Source organism: Urocitellus parryii, chromosome 5 (assembly GCF_045843805.1).
Source record: "Urocitellus parryii isolate mUroPar1 chromosome 5, mUroPar1.hap1, whole genome shotgun sequence".
In the NCBI taxonomy this organism is placed as follows: Eukaryota; Metazoa; Chordata; class Mammalia; order Rodentia; family Sciuridae; genus Urocitellus; species Urocitellus parryii.
This window is the reverse complement of record NC_135535.1, coordinates 164,774,915-164,793,808: the sequence shown is the minus strand read 5'-3', so window position 1 is coordinate 164,793,808 and position 18,894 is coordinate 164,774,915. Positions and strand designations below refer to the sequence as shown.

Genomic DNA, 18,894 nt, shown 5'->3' with positions numbered 1-18,894 from the left:
CAGTAGAATAATATGCAGCCATTTAAAACTTGGGTAAATCCCATGGGCTTGGCAATGTTAGAGTATTTTTACTCTTGAAATGTTTGGTGTTTGTTTTTTGTTTTTAAGACCAATATCCATTTTAACGCAAATATGGGCTATGTTGAAGGTTGGGAAGTAATAGAACAACATTCCTAAATAGTGTGAAAGTCTTTGTGTAAGACAGAGTACGTATTTATCTGGTTCTCACCTTCTTATGAAAGGTAGAGTCCACTATTTGTTTCAGAAGAAAAATGACAAATGCAAAAAGCTCACTTTGGATAAAGTTACTTTATCTTCTAAATTCCTTTACATAATATTGCCCCGCTCCTCACTCCTGCAACATAATGCCATCTCATTCTGATATTTAGGCAGTCTTCCCATGTCAGAGTGAGCCTGCGCTCAGCAAAAACGAACTGACCCTGACCATGGAGTCCATCATGAAGAAGAGTGAGTTCCTCTGCTGCCAGGAGAGCTTCCTGCAGGTAGGCTATGCCCTGTGCTGCCATCATACCCAGCTTGCTGGCATCAAGAAGTCTTGCCACGTGCTGGCCAGTGAATTGCGTAAGCTAGTGTTTTTATTTGTTTTCTAAGGTGATTGTTCTTTTACTAAGATGCTCAAAAATGGCCTAGCCAGCATGAAGAATTTATCACTAGCCAGCATGAAGAATTTATCTCTTATCTTTCACAAAAACAGTTTACCATTAGAAGAAAAATACATCAGAGAACTGATTCTGAGCCCTGTCTCTGCCACCAGCCTACCATACTGCCCACCTTCTTCTCCTATGGACCATTCCTTTCCCCAGGCATCTGAATCCCAGTCATCCTTAGTGATAGCAGAGTTCTCTTCCTGTCATGTCCTTTAAATTGTTCTTTCTCATACTAATACGGATTAGAAATCCAGTGAGCTGGCCTTCCTCATTCTTCCCAGAGCTGGTACCTGGACACCCTCCTAGGGTCTTCTGTGTGAGTCGGTTGGTTTTTAGTTACACTGACCTGCTCCAGCAGTTCCTTCATATTTATAATCGTGGTTAGAATCAAAAGCAAAGGATAGAGAAATCAGTAAAATCAGTCTTTGTGTGCTGATTCTAGTTCCAACAGCACAGGATCAGCAGGCTAAGGAAGAGTGTATCTCTTTCAGTATATCAAAAGTCAAATGGAAAGCAAAGCTCATAGAAAAATACTTTGTAAAGGGAGTGCTGCACTTCTTCCCTCCTCCAGTGGACTCCAGGCTAAAAAGTGCCTCTTCCAGGTTTTCTTGTATTTAACATCCAATGCATAACTGGGCGTCTTTGTTTTGGTTTTTTTCCTCCAGATATTTGCTTCTTTCTTTCTTTCTTTTCCTTTTTTTTTTTTTTAAATTAGAATTGTAACTTGATTTTTCTTCATGCTTATGTTTACCTGTTTATTTTTCTTTTTACCCTTGAAGACCTTTACTGAGACAGGCTATGAGACATATAAGGAGGTAACTTGCTAGCACGGTGTGAATGCTGAGCATAACAGGTTAAATCTGGCTCTTTGCCATCATCGGAGAGAACATATTTGAGTCCCAGTTCTGGCAAACATGGGCTTCTCCTGGACCTGTTTCTTTCTTGCCTTTGACCAGGTGACCTTCTGACCAGCAGTATTTGTCTATTTAGACAGCACTGGTTTAGTCTGTACCGAATATCAGCTACACTGCAGATCTGGGGGTACAAACATGACTAAACATGTCCTTGCCTGCCAGTAGCTCTCAGTCTGATGAACTGAGATTTGCTGAGGGTCTAAAATCCTTTGACCGGAACAGATTTGCCTGAGTCGTGAAATATTCTCCAGCCCAGCCCATGCCAGAGCTGAGGCGGCAGAGCTGCTCCAGTGGCATCGGCCCTGCGTTCACCGCACTCTGTGCAGGGAGTGTAAGAGCTAACAACTGTTTAGTCTGTGATTAATTGCCTGCCAGTTGCCATGTTGTGACTCCCTCTAGCATGCTCAGGTTGATTCAGCTGGGTTCTTGGTAGCTTCTTTCGGTTTTCATTCCCACCAAGCGTTTGTCCTTTAAAAAAAAAAAAAAACTAACTTCCCGATTACCTGCCCTAACCCCTGTGTATGGGAAATCCTTTGGTTCAGCAGAGCCACTGGAGCACATCCCCCTGGGTGGTGGCTGAACGATGTCATTCTGGTGCCTGCTGGGTGGTGCTTTCTTGCATGTGCTCTTTCACTCCTTATGTGTACAAAGCTCCTCACCACTGAAAACCCCTGAGTCTGTGTGGCCTTGGTTCTGGCTCCTGTTTCCCTACAACAGGTGAAGCAGCCTTTCACTCTCAGTGATGGAGTGGCCACATTTGGAGCAGTAGGGCTCAGTAACTGCCAGGCAAGTGGCAGGGGTGAAGATTACTAATATAAAGGAGGCTCTGTCCACTGAATTGTATCAAGGGAAAATTCAGTTTAGCCGTAAAATATCTTGAATATTGCCATGGTTGGCAGTGCCCCACCAGGAAAAGCTATTCTGCCCCCCTCCTCCCAGATAGTAACTGAAACTATCTGACAGTGTGGTCTCAGGCTCCTGATTAATGAGTGAGTCTAAAGCATTTCACTTTTAAAACAGCCTCTTGGATTTCCAAACTCTTGCTAGTTAGTAAGAGTCCTTTCTTCAGTAAAGGTTTTGTCTGCATAGAAGGATGGCAGAGCTGCCAGGTCACCCTCCACATGTCTCCTCACATTCCCAATGGAAAGAACGGGAGTTGGTCAGTTCAGGCAGTCACAAAAAAGCTGTGACCATAGGAAAGGGACAGCCCTGGTGCACTCCCTTGGCCACCTGGATTCCCAGAAGACAGACTGATTTTCTTACAGTGAGCAAAAGCAACATCACAGAAACCTCCACCCAGATAGCATACCTTGGAGAAAGCATCTCACCTCATTCTGCCCTGAGTGCCCCCTGCTCTGGGGGATGGGCTAAGGCCATGCTGCCTCACAGGCAGGTCTTGCAGGCCTGGCAGCAGCTGGTTAGCTGGTTAGAAAAGGCATGTAAACCATGGACCAATGGACACAGATGCAAATTTGTTTAAATGTAAGAACACAGCCAGGCACAATGGAGTGTGCCTGTAATTCCAGCTTCTAGGAGACTGAGGCAGGAGGATCACTTGTGGAGCTCAGATGATCCAAACTGGGTTAGGCAATATAGAAAGACCCTGTCTCAAAAGGAAAAAGAACATAAAGTAGATTCTAGTGTTCTACTTTCAGAAAAGTACCTACAGATTAGTAGGTAGTCCATGGAAAGCTAAAGAAGTTTATCATTACAGTGTTAAGATAGAGTGGGGCTAAGAAATAGAAAATTCTCTATAGGTGCTTTATAAGACTTTATTTTTGCAAAAGCAGGCTTCTGATTCAGTGTGCTTGAAAACATTTGTTTCAGTCTTAACATATCAGGTAGACTGAATAGACTTTGGGCAGGGAGGGCTGGCCTTCTCCCCAAGGTCAAGAAATAAGACCTCATGTAGCTTTTTTCTATTCTTTTTTTTTTTTTTTTTTTTTTTTTGTAGTTATGGATGAACATCCCTAAATCAAAACAGGATAGCCATTGCCAGCTGTCAGGGCTGAGACTTAATGACCTAAAGGATTATTGCTAATGCATGATGTGTGCCTTCTGCTCAGCCTGGAAATGCTCTAAGAGCTGGTCCCCTAAACTTGGTGGCCCACAGTGAACGGGATGCTAACTGCTCCTCTGGTGATCCAAGAGAAATGCTGGCCACCTTGGTTTTTAGGAGAAATAATGGACTGGGAATCAGTAAACAGATAGGTGAGCTGGAGATATTGCTCAGTGCTACAGGGATTGCCTCGCATACATGAGGCCCTGGGTTCCATCCCCAGTACCGCAAAAATAAATAAATAAATGGATAGATAGATAAACAAACAAACAAACAAACGAAACAGATAGGTTTTCCCCTTTGAGTAATTGCTAAAAAAAAAAAAAAAAAAAACAGAGAGTGAGGTCTGTGGTCTCCAGCCCTGCTCTGTTAGCCACCCGCCATGAGGAACTCTTCATCTTCCTCCTTGCCCTGTGTTGTCATCCTGAGGCCTTGAGTGCTGGTGCAGAGCAGCGCAGACAGCACTTGGGTGTCATGTCTGGCCGAGAGCCGCTCCCAGGGGTTCTTGTGGAGTTCTGATTGTGAGTGGGAAAGGAGCATGGGACTGGGGGCAAGCAGCACGGTTGTGATGTGAAAGTGAGGGTCAGAGGGAGAGAGAAGTGGGGATTGGCAACAGTTTTGTGTGAAATGAAGGTGAGCCTGTTGGCGTGTGTTTGAAATGCACGTGCTGCCTACAAAACTGTGCTTTAGCTGGTGGTATTTAAATTGATCATCGGAGCTTCAGAAGAAACTCTCAAGAACCAAGAGTGTAGAAAAGAAAGCTATAAACAGTACAGTTATGCCTGTTCTGAGGGTGTGGATGTAGACCCTGTAGGATTCTGGAAGAGTGCAAGTGTGAGCTCCCACATGCCGTGTGAGTGAGCCAAAGGCCACAGATGGCAGTTGAAGTAAAGAGACCTAAGTTAAGGTGGAGTGTGTCCAGGGTGTCGATGGCATGGGGTGATCCTTGGGAAAACACTTTGCAGTAGAACCAACCAGAATCCATACTGTAGCCTTTATACCATATATCTAGCTACTGCTAAAACAGGGTAATTCATATGTGAAGTTTATGAAATGAGTAATCTCCAGATTATTGAGAAACATACAACTGATGTTTGCTGTATAATTTTTCAGGAAATAAAAAAATTCATTAAAGGGGTTTCTGAGAGGATCAAGAAAACCAGAGATAAATATGGCATCAATGATAACGGCACAACAGAGGTAATGGCCTTCCCTGACAAGTTACGGCACAGATTTTTGCAGGTGCGCTGACCGTAACTGTGGTTTTTATTCTTCCAGCCCCGTGTACTATACCAGTTGGACCGGATCACCCCCACCCAGATAGAAAAGTTTCTGGAGACCTGTAGGGACAAGTATATGAGGTAGGGAGGCTAATTGTCTTAGGCCGCAGGCATCCACTGACATCTCTTTTGTCCCTTATGTTCCCCATGGGCACAAAATCCTGTACCAACACCACTTCCTTCCTACCAGGGTTAGAGCAGATTTGTCACCTATGATCTAGGAATTCCAGGGAGTCACTAGGCTGGAAACTCTCTGACCTGAAAGTAATTACAAAGAAATTTCCCAAGTGTCTTCTCCCCATGGATAAACTCCAAGAGATATGGCATGTGCTAGCTGCTCTGTCCACTGTCAGTGCCCTCAGTTAGCCTTTTTTTTTTTGGCTCTGGGGATTGAACTCAGGGGCACTCCACCACTTACTGAGCCACGTCCCCAGCTCCATTTTATATTTTATTTAGAGACAGGGTCTCAGTGAGTTGCTTAGCGCCTCTCTTTTGCTGAAACTGGCTTCAAATGGCTTTGAACTCATGATCCTTCTGTCTCAGCCTCCCAAGCCACTGGGATTACAGGGGTGTGCCCTCTTTACAGAGGAGACCACTGAGATCTTCTCTAAGCAGTGGATGTTGGACCCGTTCATCCCATGCTGAGCACCAAAAGAATTTCATTGCTGTTTCTGGTCTGTGCTGGGTTTCTCCTCTGTCACAAACAGCCTGGCCCTTTACCAGTTCCTCTCTCACCTCAGTGGCATCTTTGTTTTCTTGAAAAGCAATAACTATGGGCATGGTGGCTCAGGCCTGTAATTCCATCAACTCTGGAGGCTGGGGCAGGAGATCAAAGCCAGCCTCAGCATCTTGGCGAGGTCCTAAACAACTCAGCAAGACCTTGTCTCTAAAATATCTTTTAAAAAGGCTGGGGATGTGGCTCAGTGGTTAAGGGGCCTGGGTTCAAACCCCAGTACTCCCCCCCACACACAAACACACACACACACACCAAGCAATAACTAGAAGCCTTTACCTAGTACTTTTGCTGGACTTCTCTTTATTACATTATGTTTTCATTCATACCTTTTCCTTCTAGGGCACAGATGGAGCCAGGCTCTGCAGTGGGTGCACTCTGTGCCCAGAGCATTGGTGAGCCAGGCACCCAGATGACCCTGAAGACTTTCCACTTTGCAGGTGTGGCCTCCATGAACATCACTCTGGGCGTGCCCCGCATCAAAGAGATCATCAACGCTTCCAAGGCCATCAGGTACCCGGCTCCCTGCCCTGTGTCTTGAGGAACAGTGATCCTTGTGTCCCACGCATACCTATGATGCTCTAATGAGACAGTGTCTCACACTCTGTAGCATGTTTTCTGTGTTGATTGTATTTTGGTGTGATTTTTTGGTGTGTGTGGTGGTGGGGATTGAACCTAGGGCCTTGTGCATGCAAGGCAAGCATGCCGCCAACTGAGCTATGTCGCCAGCCCCTTATTCTGGTGTTTTAAAAAGTCACTCCAGATGCAATAGCACACAACTTTGTTCCCAGCTGCTTGGGGGGCTGAGGCAGGTGGATTGCTAATTCAAGAACTGCCTGGGCAACTTTAGCAAAGCTATCAAAAAATTAAAAAGGGCTGGGAATTTAGTTCAGTGCTAGAATGCCCCTGGTTTCAATCCCCAGTAATTAAAAAAAAAAAAAAAAATCCTGGATGCAGTCAAGTGGAAGCAGTTTTGTATTTTTTTTAAATAGCCATAAGTCACAAGAAAGAGAAAATGATAAAAAATTACCAGACAAATTGGAGATTTCATCCCTTTGATGCCATTCACTGCCTAAATAAAGCTGATGCCATATTCTGAGATGCCCCTCATGATTTTACGATGGAATCATAGGTAGTCTGAAACTAGAAGAAATTGAAATACATTACATTGCATTCGATGACCAAAATCACAATTTCATCTATAATCTAAATCTAACAAAACAGCAATAGCAATAAGTGAAAAATAGCTGTTCCTGGTTCTAGAACAGTGATCATGGATGTCCAGGGTGGTAAGAGCTCTACCTGCCCCTTGCGGCTGGTCAGATTAGTCCTAGGATTGTGTGTTCAGGAGAACACCATGGAAAACAGTGAGGACAGGAACTGATAGTCAGCAGTCAGAGAAGCAGGAGGTGGTCCTGGAGAGGGATGGAGGAAAATGAAGTACCTGAAGGGTCAATGTACTCACAGAAGAACTGAAATGACCACTTCTCAGGACCAAAGAGGAAGGGGCAGGGCTCTCTCTGTCTGGAAAATTTTTCTTAAAGTGTTGTCATTCACTGATGAAGTGGGTTGCCTGAGGTACTCCAAAAATAGTAAACCCAAATGAGAGTTCATTCAGCTTTTGTAGCATGTCTGACACCCAGAAAATGCTCAATAAATGGCAAGTATGGTCACAGGAGACTGTGAATAGCACTCAGATAGAGCAGAGCAGTGCTCCTCAGGCAGGCCCAGTCCTCGTGCAGTGATCGTTTTTCCTTCTCACAGCACTCCCATCATCACAGCACAGCTGGACCAAGATGATGACGCGGATTACGCCCGCCTAGTGAAGGGCAGGATTGAGAAAACCCTCTTGGGGGAGGTAAGAGATGCCTCTGGATAACAAGAAAAGGAGCCAGGCAGCACTGAGAGGGAACGCCAGCTGCAGGCCATGCTGTTCTAGCTCTGCCTAAGGAGCTGGGCGTGTGTGCTCTGGGAGGAGGGGAGTGATTGATGAAAGTTCTGCTGTCTCAACACCACAGATTTCCGAGTATATCGAAGAAGTGTTTCTTCCTGATGACTGCTTTATCCTTGTCAAGCTCTCCCTGGAACGGATTAGACTTCTGAGACTGGAAGTGAGTCACCTAATTAAATGCGTGGAGGAAGTCATGCTGTCAGCCCCAACACAGGTGCTGACAAACTAGGGCAAGGGCCATGCAAGACAGGAGGCAGTGCAGGGGCTTCAGTTTGGCTTCTATTGTTGGAGACCCCCATTGTACCATCCCATTTTCAGTCTTTCTAAGCTGACCCTGACACAGACATGGCCATCTGAAGATGAAAAGAAAACTAGTTGAGGCTTTGTGTAGGCCCCAGTGCCAGTTCACCATGACATACTGTGTTAGTCAGCCTTCTGTTACTGTAACAAATACTTGAGCTAATCAACTCATAAGGAGAAAAGGTGTATTTTGGCTCCTGGTTTTGGATAGCATGTGGCATTATGATAACTAGTCTCTGTGTCTTCCCAGTGTCTAGAAGGACTCTTGGGCCGGTGTGCCTTGCTCATCTGTTATCTCCATTACCCAGCACAGCACCTGGCTGCTTTGGTAGATGTCTTTAAATGGCTGGTTTAACCTGAGGTCTCATACTGGCATTTGCATGTAAATAATACAATGATCATCAGCCTTCTTCAGAGATATATGAAGACAGGGAGCCTACGGCAAACTTAGTAACTCCCTGGCACCTTCCTCTTTCCCTCAAGTGGTAAAGCATTTAAAACATTCTTTCAGTCCAGTGTCAAGTCAGATTCATGTGTTGCCCATATGACAGTTAGGTATGAAATTTAGCACTCAGTCTCCAATTTAGAGACTTCTCTTGCTCATCTATTGTTGCCTGTCTTGTGTCTCTTGAACCAGAAAAGCCAAGTTACTTCTAGGAGTGTAGCACAGGAACAACTGTGATGATAGGAGATATACGGGAGGTTCCGCTGAAGCTTTGAAGTCTCCTGGCCTCTGCTGACCTGCAACCTCCCCAGAGCATCCCACAGGGACTGCTGTCATGAACTGAACCAATATTGGTTCTTTTTTTTTCTTTCTTTCTTTCTTTTTAATATTTATTTATTTATTTTAGTTTTTCGGCACACACAACATCTTTGTATGTGGTGCTGAGGATCGAACCCAGGCCACACGCATGGCAGGCGAGCGCGCTACTGCTTGAGCCACATCCCCAGCCCAAATATTGGTTCTTGAAGTGAAAAAGATTTCTTTTTTATGAGTAAAGCGGGGCTAGGGATGTAGCTCAGTTGGTAGACTGCTTGCCTTGCATGCACAGGGCCCTGGGTTCGATCCCCAGCACTGCAAAAGAAAAAAGAAAAACTGAGTAGAGCAGATAGACACATGTACATATCAGATACGCAGTGTATCTGTGGTATTAAAAAGTAATAAGGGGGCCATACACGGAGGCGCAGGCTTGTAATCTCAGTAGCTCAGGAGACTGAGGCAGGAAGATCATGAGTTCAGAGCCAGCCTCAGCAAAAGCAAGGCACTAAGCAACTCAGTGAGACCCTGTCTCTAAATAAAACAAAATAGGACTGGGGATGTGGCTCAGTGGTAGAGTGCCCCCAAGTTCAATCCCTGGTACCAAAAAAAAATGTTAATGGAGGAAAATGACTAAAAGCTTCTTGAGAGGCAGTAGTGAACTAGGGGTGGAATTACCAGAACGGAAGGTCTTAAGTTCCATTAGTAATGCCCACACCTGGGCCTTGCAGGTGAACGCTGAGACGGTGCGGTATTCCATTTGCACTTCCAAGCTCCGTGTGAAGCCTGGTGACGTGGCTGTTCACGGTGAGGCTGTGGTGTGTGTCACCCCTAGAGAGAACAGCAAGAGCTCCATGTACTATGTGCTGCAGTTCCTTAAGGAGGACCTCCCCAAGGTGAGGCCAGGTCGCTGCTTATGGGGAGACAGTTGGCTCCAGTGTGAATGCCCAGGGGTGGAACCCCAGACAGGACAGTGCTCCGTTTTCTCCTTAACATTGCCACACCAATCCTGCCCATCAGATTCCTTTTGTTCTGTCATAAAACTGATTATGGAAAGGGACATAGTTCTCTGAATTTGTTGGGGTATATATATGAATATGGTTTTATATATATTTTTATTTATATTTTTATATATATTTTATATATATACACATTTATTTATTAGTTGTTGATGTACCTTTATTTATTTATTCACATGCAGAGCTGAGGATTGAACCCAGTGCCTCACATACACTAGGCAAATGCTCTACCACTGAGCCACAACCCCAGTCCACCTGAATTTGTGTTTTTCTACCTGACCCCAGACAGCCCACAGACACTCTTGGGTTTAGAGTTACTGATGATAGCTGCTGGGAACTGGGGACAATCTAGAAAACCAGGGCATGACGAGCTTACCCTTACAGCCTCCTGGATTCTGAGGCTCTCAGGTTGGCCAGACCATGGGAGCTGTGGGATCTAGAGCCTCTGTGTCTCTGAATCCAGGTGGTAGTTCAGGGCATCCCAGAGGTATCCAGAGCTGTCATCCACATTGACGAGCAGAGCGGAAAGGAGAAGTACAAGCTTCTCGTGGAAGGTGACAACCTGCGGGCAGTCATGGCCACCCATGGTGTGAAAGGCACCCGGACCACCTCCAATAACACCTATGAGGTACCACTCAGCCCACCCCATCTCCTCAGGGTCAAGCTATCTCCCTGTGCTTCCTATAGGCCCTCAGCCAATTCCCAGCACACTTCCCCAGGCCCTCGAAATTTACTCTGGGCCTACCACTAAGAATTACCCAGCAATCCATTTTTGGGAAACAGCAGGGTTTGCTTTGAATTTTCTGAGCAGAGGAGGGGGTAGACAGAAGATTCAGTAGCGTCCAGAAGGGGCCTTCTCCACTCACCCCTTGCCATCCCTAGGTGGAGAAAACTCTAGGCATTGAGGCTGCCCGCACAACCATCATCAACGAAATCCAGTACACGATGGTTAACCATGGCATGAGCATCGACAGGAGGCACGTGATGCTGCTCAGCGACCTTATGACCTACAAGGTTTGTGGGAGGGGAAGCTGCAGGGCTGCCAGGGCGTCTGGAAACCCACTCATAGGAGAACAGAGCTTCGGTGCTTGCGAGGCATGTAGATATACTACTATGAGGACCATGCTAGAAAGAAAGGAAGATGCAGCTGTCACTCAAAAACCAAGGCTTGGTGATGGGGCCAGGTGTTCTGGTAAAGTCCCAACATGAGAATTGCAGTCTCTACTCCCAGTTAGTAGAAAAGAGCCAGAGCATAGTTTTTGTCTTAAGTTTTATCTTAAAGCAAAACTATCCATTGCCCAAAGCCCTGAGATTCCCATGCAAGCTGGGGTGTTTGCACTCTATTATGCCTGTTCACCACACTTCTACAGCCACTTCCAGGCAGAGGATAAGTGTAGGTGATCTGAAGTGGAACACTGGGAGTGGCATGCTAAGGTTGGTTGGTTGGGTTTGTTTTGTTTTTTCTTTTCCCCCACAAAATGTATTCCACTAGCAGTGCTATAGGGCAGCAGTAAATGGAATTAAGTTTGTGACCTCCCCAAACACTCCTGTCTGTATTGCAGGCCCTCTGAAACCCAGTGAGAAACAGGGCCACCATGAAGGAAAGATCATCAGTTTTGTTTTGTTCTTGGGGGGCGGGCGGGGTACCAGGGATTGAACTCAAGAGCACTTGACCACTAAGCCACATCCCCAGCCCTATTTTGTTTTGTTTTGTTTTTTTTTTAGAGACAGGGTTTCACTGAGTTTCTAACTGCCTCACTGTTGCTGAGGCTGGCTTTGAACTTTCAGTGCTCCTGCCTCAGTCTCCCTAGCGGCTGGGATTGTAGGCGTGTGCCACCAGGCCCAGCAACCATCAGTTTTAAGTCTTCTTTTCTAGTCTTACTTTGTTCGATTTTACTATATAAGTTCAAGTAGACAATGTGCACCGCTTTTATTCTGACTTTTAACTGAAACGTTTTCTGTATTGTTAAATAATATTTCTAAATATTCTTTTTTAATGATGGCACACCCATTTCTTTGATGGAAGTAACTAAATGGAATTAACATTTTTCCTACTTAAAGCTTTTAAATTCATTCTGTTTTTAGTTCTTTGGGCCATAATAAAGAAGCAAGACCCCCCCCCCTTTTTTTTAAGTTAGAGTCTCAATTCTTCATTATCTAGGTGGAGTGTAAGGCTCCATGTCACCAGTGACCAGTTGCCTCCTGTGATAGTAAGGCTAGACTGACAACCTCGGGCCTGCAGTTAGGACATGAACAGCTGTTGGGCTGATTTTTGTCAAAACTATTGAGGGGATGCACAGTACTTTGGTTTGGTGCTTTTGTGAGTAGCTTGAGAGCCCTCTGAATGTATCCACAATACAGGGTGAAGTTCTGGGTATCACCAGGTTTGGCCTGGCCAAGATGAAGGAGAGTGTGCTGATGCTGGCCTCTTTTGAGAAGACAGCTGACCATCTCTTTGACGCTGCCTACTTTGGACAGAAGGATTCTGTGTGCGGTAGGTTTGGTGTTTCTAGAAGCAGAATCAAAGGGTTTTATTGAGGCAGGCTCAGGAGCTCAAGCCTGTGATCCCAGCAACTCAAGAGGCCAAGGGAGGTTGAGGCTAGAGAACCCTATTTTTGGAGGTGGGGGAACTGGAGATTTAACTCTGGGACACTTTACCACTGAGCTGCATCCCCAGTCCTTTTTGCTTTTTTATTTTTATTTTTTATTTTTTTTTTAAACAGGGTGATTTTTTATTTTTCTTTTTTAAAGAGAGAGAGAGAGAATTTTAATATTTATTTTTTAGTTTTCGGCGGACACAACATCTTTATTTTATTTTTATGTGGTGCTAAGAATCGAACCTGGGCCGCACGCATGCCAGGTGAGCGCCCTACCGCTTGAGCCACATCCCCAGCCCCTTTGCTTTTTTATTTTGAGACAGGTTCTCATTAAGTTGCTTGGGGTCTCACTAAGTTTCTGAGGCTGGCCTCAAACTTGCAATTTTCCTGCTTTAGCCTCCTGAGTCACTGAGATTATAGGTATACACCACTATGCCCAGTGAGGATCACATCTTTGACGCTAGCTTGGGCAACTTAGCAAGACCTTGTCCCAAAGTAAAATTAAAAGGGCAGGGGATGTAAGTCAAAGATAAAGCGTGCTTGCCTAGCATGCACAAGACCCTGGGTTTCAACCCCAGTACTATCAAAACAAAAAGAAGGTGGCGGCATTTACTATTTACAGGTTAGCCCATGGTTAGGGCTTCTTAAGGGTTGAATTGAAAACACTGAGCAGGCAGTGCCTTTATTTTTTATGTTTTTTTTTGTTTTGTTTTTGTTTTGTTTTTAGTTGTCGATGGACCTTTATTTTTTTTTATTTATATACAGTTCTGAGAATTAAACCCAGCTCCTTATACATGCTAGACAAGTGCTCTACCACTGAGCTACAATTCTATCCCTAGAGTTTTTATTTTCAAGAATAAAGGCAGAGATTACAGAATTAGAACTAGTCAATCTCTTGTCTCCAAAGCCTGACTATAGCACCCTGTTCTCTCCCACGCCCTCTCTAAGAAGGCTATCTATCCTCTATAGATACAGGTAGTTTTATGACCAGGAAGAAAAGATCAACCCTAAGTGTTTTGGAATTTTTTTTAGCTATTGAAGTAGTCTGCTGTGTTGATCCTGCACCCAGTGTGTCAACAGGGCAATAGCACGGCCCCCTCAGCACCAGCGGGGTGGTCCCACTGTCCTGTCTTCTTGGGAAGCAGCTGGTGTTCCATTTCCATTGTGAAGCCCTTGTACCAGGCACCAAGTGTGCTGAGCCTCTCAGCCCACCTGGGAGGTCACCTTTAACAATGAGACCGAGGGCAACCAAACTTGCTTGCCAGCTCGACCTGCACTGCACTAAGCTTTGTGCTCCCCACACCACAAAGTGTCCCTGCAGGTGTCCTGGCCTAGGAACAAGGGAGTGCTCAACAGTGTTTTTAAGACCACCTCTGTCCCTGAGTCAGCACTGAGTCCTGGGCCTTTCTGTAGCCTTCCTTAGTCCACAGGAAGACTCTGTGGGCCCAAGGGGGGCATTGGTGCAGGGCTGGGCTTGGAATGTTCAGCAACCTGCCCCAAGTTCTCCCCCAGTTAGATCCAAGCAGGTTGCAAGCCTGATTGCCATGCCCAAGCCAGAGCTCTGCTTCCTGGTAGCCATTTCCTGTCACAATTCCTATTCTTGTGTGGATTTGTTAAATAGAGAATGGCTAGGTAGGGCTTCATTCAGAACATTCACTTATTTTTTACCCTTTTCTCCTTTTAAAAGCTACATGGGGTCTGGGGTATATCTCAGAGGTAAAGCATTTGCCTAATGTTCAAGAAGCCCTGGGTTTGATCCCCATCACAAATAAAGGTGGGGGGAGGCACAAATTGGAGAGGAAGAGGAAAAGAAATTACACAGTTCTTCAAGTTAAAGAAGGGTGAGAGGAAAGAAAAAAGAAACACTGATTGATGTGGTGGGGTGAGAGGAAGGTAGAGGAGAACAGGAGGCCAAGGCTGTAAGCAAAAGGAGAGCAAGTCTGCTGACATGGACTGCAACCCAGCAACCCACCCCTGACCCCCAGGAAGCTGGGCTTGACTGTCCTACCTCCTCCTGCTGCCTCTCCACCACCACCCAACCCTTTGTAATCCAGCACAGCCACCCACCCCACTTTGAAAAATTTCCTCTCCTCCTGGTCCTTTAGCACACTGAAAGCCAGGTTAGCCCTCAGTATGTGTTTTTGTTTGGTTATTTGCTTGTCTGGTTCCTTGTTGTCATGAAGCACGGAGCAGAGTAGCCACTTACATGCTTTAGAAGCCTGATGCAAAGCCAGAATTTGCTTTCTAAAAAGCCAAACTAGAGCTTATACGGAGACTGCACCGCCCCTCACTCGTGGAATTCTGCAGGAGCTTTCCAAGGGTCTCTCTTCCAGGCTTGGGCAGCTGGTAAGCTTCGCCCAGCCCCTTCCTCTGAACATAACTGACAGCTGCCTGCTACAGTTTCCAAGGGCATTGACATCTGCTCACTGCCATCCCAGTTGTTTGCTTCTTTCCAGGACCTAAGCTACAGATGCTGTGGGTGGCAAACTCAGTTTCCCAAGCATTATTCAGTACCCTAGCTGTCTAGGTTATGTTCTCAATGGCAGAGGCTACAGGATGCCTTGGCTCATCTGGAAGAGAACTAGCTGAATATATTTTAGTTTCCAAACAGTCTGCTGGGCCCTGAGCAGACAGTGTCCCTCCCTGAGGGTACAAAAGTCCCTCCACCTTCCCAGGCACACAGTACCAGGCCACTGCTTCAGAGCCATCCCTCTTTTATAGATGAGAAGGAAAGTGATTTTCCAAGTTCAACCAATTGATGTGCTATGGAGCTAGAACTCAGATTCTAGTTTTCTAGTGCCTAATTCAAGAGACTGTTCCTCCTGAAAACCCACCTTTGTGTTGAGAGTTTTCTGATCTCAATTCTGCTTGGTTCCAGGGGTGTCCGAGTGCATCATCATGGGAATCCCAATGAACATTGGAACTGGGCTCTTCAAGCTGCTCCACAAAGCCGACAGGGACCCAAACCCTCCTAGGAGGCCTCTGATCTTCGACACAAATGAATTCCATATCCCTCTTGTCACATAGTCTGGGAAAGAGGGGAGCTTCTCACATCTCAGCTCCTTGTGCCGTCTGCAGGTGGCCTAAAGAGACCTGTGCCAGTGGTCAGAGGGGGCCCTGACATCTCCAGGAGCCGCTCACCCTCTAATACAGGACAGCCCATACCTGACTGCTCTGGGGCACTGAGAGCTGGATTGTTGGTTATCAGCACCTCCTACCACCCTCCCTCCCTGGACTTAAGAAGAGGCACAGCCAGGAATCACTGCCCATCCTCCTCACTGCATAGCCTCCACCAGCTCCCAGGTGTCTTCACGCCTGACTGTGAGCCAGGTCTGAGGTCCCACGCAGGCCAGGGCACGTTCCTGTTTCTTCTACTTGTTCATTCTGGAACCTCTCAATGTGGCATACACGTGTAAATATTATTACTATTATTTATTTGCTCCATTTGAGGGATTTGGAATTTTTGTTTTTGTTTTGTTTTGTTTTTGAAACCAAGAAGCTATAGAAACCAAGGAAGTATTAAAGTGACACTGGAAAAGCTCATTAAGCAAATAGGAACATCCAGAATTGGTAACTGAGCGGAGACTGTTGAGAGGCCCACCCAAGCACCTCTGAATTGTTGTCTTTAAAATGCTGTGTCTATCTTGTTGTTTTCCTCTACCTCTGACCCATAGTGGGGCCCTACCTTGTTTCAAAAGCCAAAGCTATTCTCCATGTCCTATAGAAGCCTCCATAAAGCTAAGAGCCTCTTGAGGTGGGGACCTGGCAGTATCCACAGAGATGATACACAGCTGGCTAGGCTGCCAGCGCTGCCTTCTGCTGACATCCACACCCCTCCTGAGGTGTCTCCCTGTCTGTCCCACATCCCAGAACTGAAGGGTGCAGGGCTGGTGCAGAACCGATGGCCTATAAAGTACCCCAGGGGCAGTGGTAGGAGAGGAGTGCTCTTGCTCACAGGCAGGCACCAGCCAAGACAGGATAGGAGGTGGCCCCACGTAGGGGGTGAGCATTAGCTGGAGCTGGGGATGTGCCCCAGCTGGCAACACAGTTCCCTTGAAGAGTATAAATCTCCTGGGACAATAGAAAGCAGACACTGAGGCTGTCAGAAGAAAACCAGCCTGGTGTCCTGGGCTTACTCAGGCTGCTGCCTGGTGCCAGCACCATTGCTGGAGGTCTGTCAGGGATTTGGAAGAGGTTTCACGCAACATAGGAAAGAAATGCAAGTAGCTCATCTTCTAAGAGGGGGTTTGCTCCTGGGGACAATGTGTTCTTTGTGCTGAATTTGCTCAGTCGGACTGGCTCAGAGCCAGGAATAAGTGGCAATGGCTGCAGTTCCCCTACCCCTGAAGAGCGTTCTGTGGGGCTTGTCCCCCCACTTCCCTGCCCAGATGAGTCACATTGTTCTGGCTCTTCTTTGCCCAGGGAGTGAGATGACCAGAAAGCAGGGATTTGACACTATTTTCTTGCTCCAGTCACTCCTAAAGGTCTGCTGCTGCAGTGACAGCAGGTTCAACTGTCTCCGCTCTCCAATAGACAGCAGCCCAAACTGAAGGGACAGGAGGTTATTGTTTGAGTGATTAAAAAGATGGATGTGGTAAAAGAGGACACCAAAAGAATTGAAGCAGTATTTTCTAGAACTGTGCTTAAGTGCTTTGGATGTCCCTTTGTTGATTTCCCAAGTTCTGAGTTAATGCTGCTAAGGGATTCAGTGTTGCTGTTAGTTTTTGGATCAAAGGTAGAATCCGTGATTTCTTTCCCATACTGATGAGGTTCCTAAGTTAGCAATTCTTGACCGGAGTTGTTTTTAGAATTCCATTAAAATTTGTAGCTTGGCCTTATGTTTTGTCTGCATCCATTAGGCTGACCTGTGACCTTCTCTCAAGGTATCAAATGATGGGGGAAATGCCTTTTTTCTTAATATTCGCCCCCATCCCTCCCTTTACAACAACTAAGGCTGTGAACAGTTGCTGACTCAGGGTTTCCACTCAGCACCTCACTGAGGCACTGCTCCTCACGTAACCCAGGGAGGGCCACAGGGACCCCACGTGTACATGCAACTGCCTTCTTGAAAACTTGCCTTGGAAGTAAGCCACAGGCCTGATCCAATCCAAGAGCCCTGGAGGACACAGCATGGCCAGGGAGGGAAAGCCAGGCCTGCTGTCCTGCAGCCTAACGTATTACTACAGGGCCTGACTGGGGGAGCACTCCGGTGTACGCTGACAGGTTGGTGGGAGACATAAGTGACCTATGGGTGCAGATCGACCCACATCACCCTGGGATCCAGCCAGGTGTGGGGCAGTCACCCAGTGAGAAGCCACATGCCCAGAGGACACTGCCCCCTCCTGGTACCACCACAGCATCAACACCGGCAGCATTCTCTGCTCCCCACTGTTCTGTGACAGTGTTAAAATTTGCCCTTGTGATCATCCTTCTGCCCTGGCATTGGCTTTCTGCCAGCAGACTGGAGACATGGTAGCAGGATTCTCAATAGTGATCTCAGGAAAGGGTTTGGATGTTACTCTCTGGACCTCTTTGGAAGAAATAAGAAAACATTTTGTTTCAACTCATCCATGAGCAGTTCTCTTTCTGACTATAGAGGTCTGCCCGGCCCTTTCCGTTTACATCTTGTGGACCAGGGGGATTAAGATAGCTCTTGACTTGATTATAGCCCCCTGCTTTGTCAGCACTTCGTGGGTAGGAGAGACATTCTGGAGTCTTTCTGTGTCTGTCAGTTAAATTATGGTGCTGTGTTTCTATTTAAGGATTTATCCATGTGTATTCACATTGATTCATGTCTGATTGAACCTGACACCGTATAATGATTATTTTTCTTGAATTTTTGCTGTCTCTTGGCAGACCTCTTTATTTTTATACCAAAATGCAAGAGGAGAACCTTGCTGTATGTAAAACTATAGCAGTGTCATCCTTGTGGGTTTTGAAACAGGGCAATTGAGACTTGTATGAGCTCGGGCTCCTGAAATAGGAAATATCCCCTGCCACAAGCGCATCTCTCTGGGTGCTTGAACACCACCATGAGTGCCCCACCCTCCCTGCCTCTGAGATTTAGGAAGGTGAGGGATGAAGTCAGCCCTGTGTTGAAGCTAATGCAGCAGGAGACAGTGGAAGAAGGTCTCCAAAGCTGCCACACTGGAAGTGCCCCCTGGCCAGGAAAAGGTTCCTGACTTAACTGTTCTTTCATTCATTCAATGAAGATTTAGGGCCTGCAATACCTAAGGCACCCATCTAGGAATTAGGGTTGCAGCAGTAAACAGGCCAATTCGATTTTTCTTTTTTTGAGACAGGGTCTCTAGGTTTCCAAAACTGGCGTTGAACTGGGGGTACTCCTACCTCAGCCTCCCGAGTCACTGGACTTGGACTTACAGGTACCACCCTGCCCAGCTGCAGATATTTATGCATCTATAAAGAATCCAACAGAAAGGATGGAGCAAAGAGGGTCAGGACCAAATTTGGCCAGCATGCCCAGCACTCTTGAGGCAAGCAGCAGCACCCAGGGCCTGTCACACACAGCACATGAGCAAAGGAAAGCTTGCTGTGACTGGCTGGTCCTCCGGTTCCAACCCCTCCTGACAGGTCCTCTGATGGGCCTCCTTCTCTA

The 18,894-nt window shown here is 46.4% G+C and overlaps 1 protein-coding gene across 3 annotated transcripts in view; it reads left to right on the top strand.

The window, feature by feature from the left end:
- The window catches only part of Polr3a (RNA polymerase III subunit A), a 41,964-nt gene extending 23,971 nt beyond the window's left edge, over nt 1–17,993 (top strand). Inside the window, exons 21-33 of one of the 3 annotated variants that reach the window (XM_077798561.1) lie at nt 390–503; nt 1,448–1,483; nt 2,300–2,368; nt 4,755–4,841; nt 4,920–5,002; nt 5,997–6,167; nt 7,419–7,512; nt 7,673–7,765; nt 9,394–9,558; nt 10,145–10,309; nt 10,564–10,695; nt 12,043–12,175; nt 15,157–17,993. In XM_077798561.1, the coding sequence (XP_077654687.1) occupies nt 390–503; nt 1,448–1,483; nt 2,300–2,368; nt 4,755–4,841; nt 4,920–5,002; nt 5,997–6,167; nt 7,419–7,512; nt 7,673–7,765; nt 9,394–9,558; nt 10,145–10,309; nt 10,564–10,695; nt 12,043–12,175; nt 15,157–15,305 (1,491 nt within the window). In that variant the 3' untranslated portion in view covers nt 15,306–17,993. The remainder of the gene's footprint in view (nt 1–389; nt 504–1,447; nt 1,484–2,299; nt 2,369–4,754; nt 4,842–4,919; nt 5,003–5,996; nt 6,168–7,418; nt 7,513–7,672; nt 7,766–9,393; nt 9,559–10,144; nt 10,310–10,563; nt 10,696–12,042; nt 12,176–15,156) is intronic. The other 2 variants (XM_077798562.1, XM_077798563.1) reach the window with 2 other exon arrangements.
- The last annotated feature ends 901 nt before the right edge of the window (nt 17,994–18,894 follow it).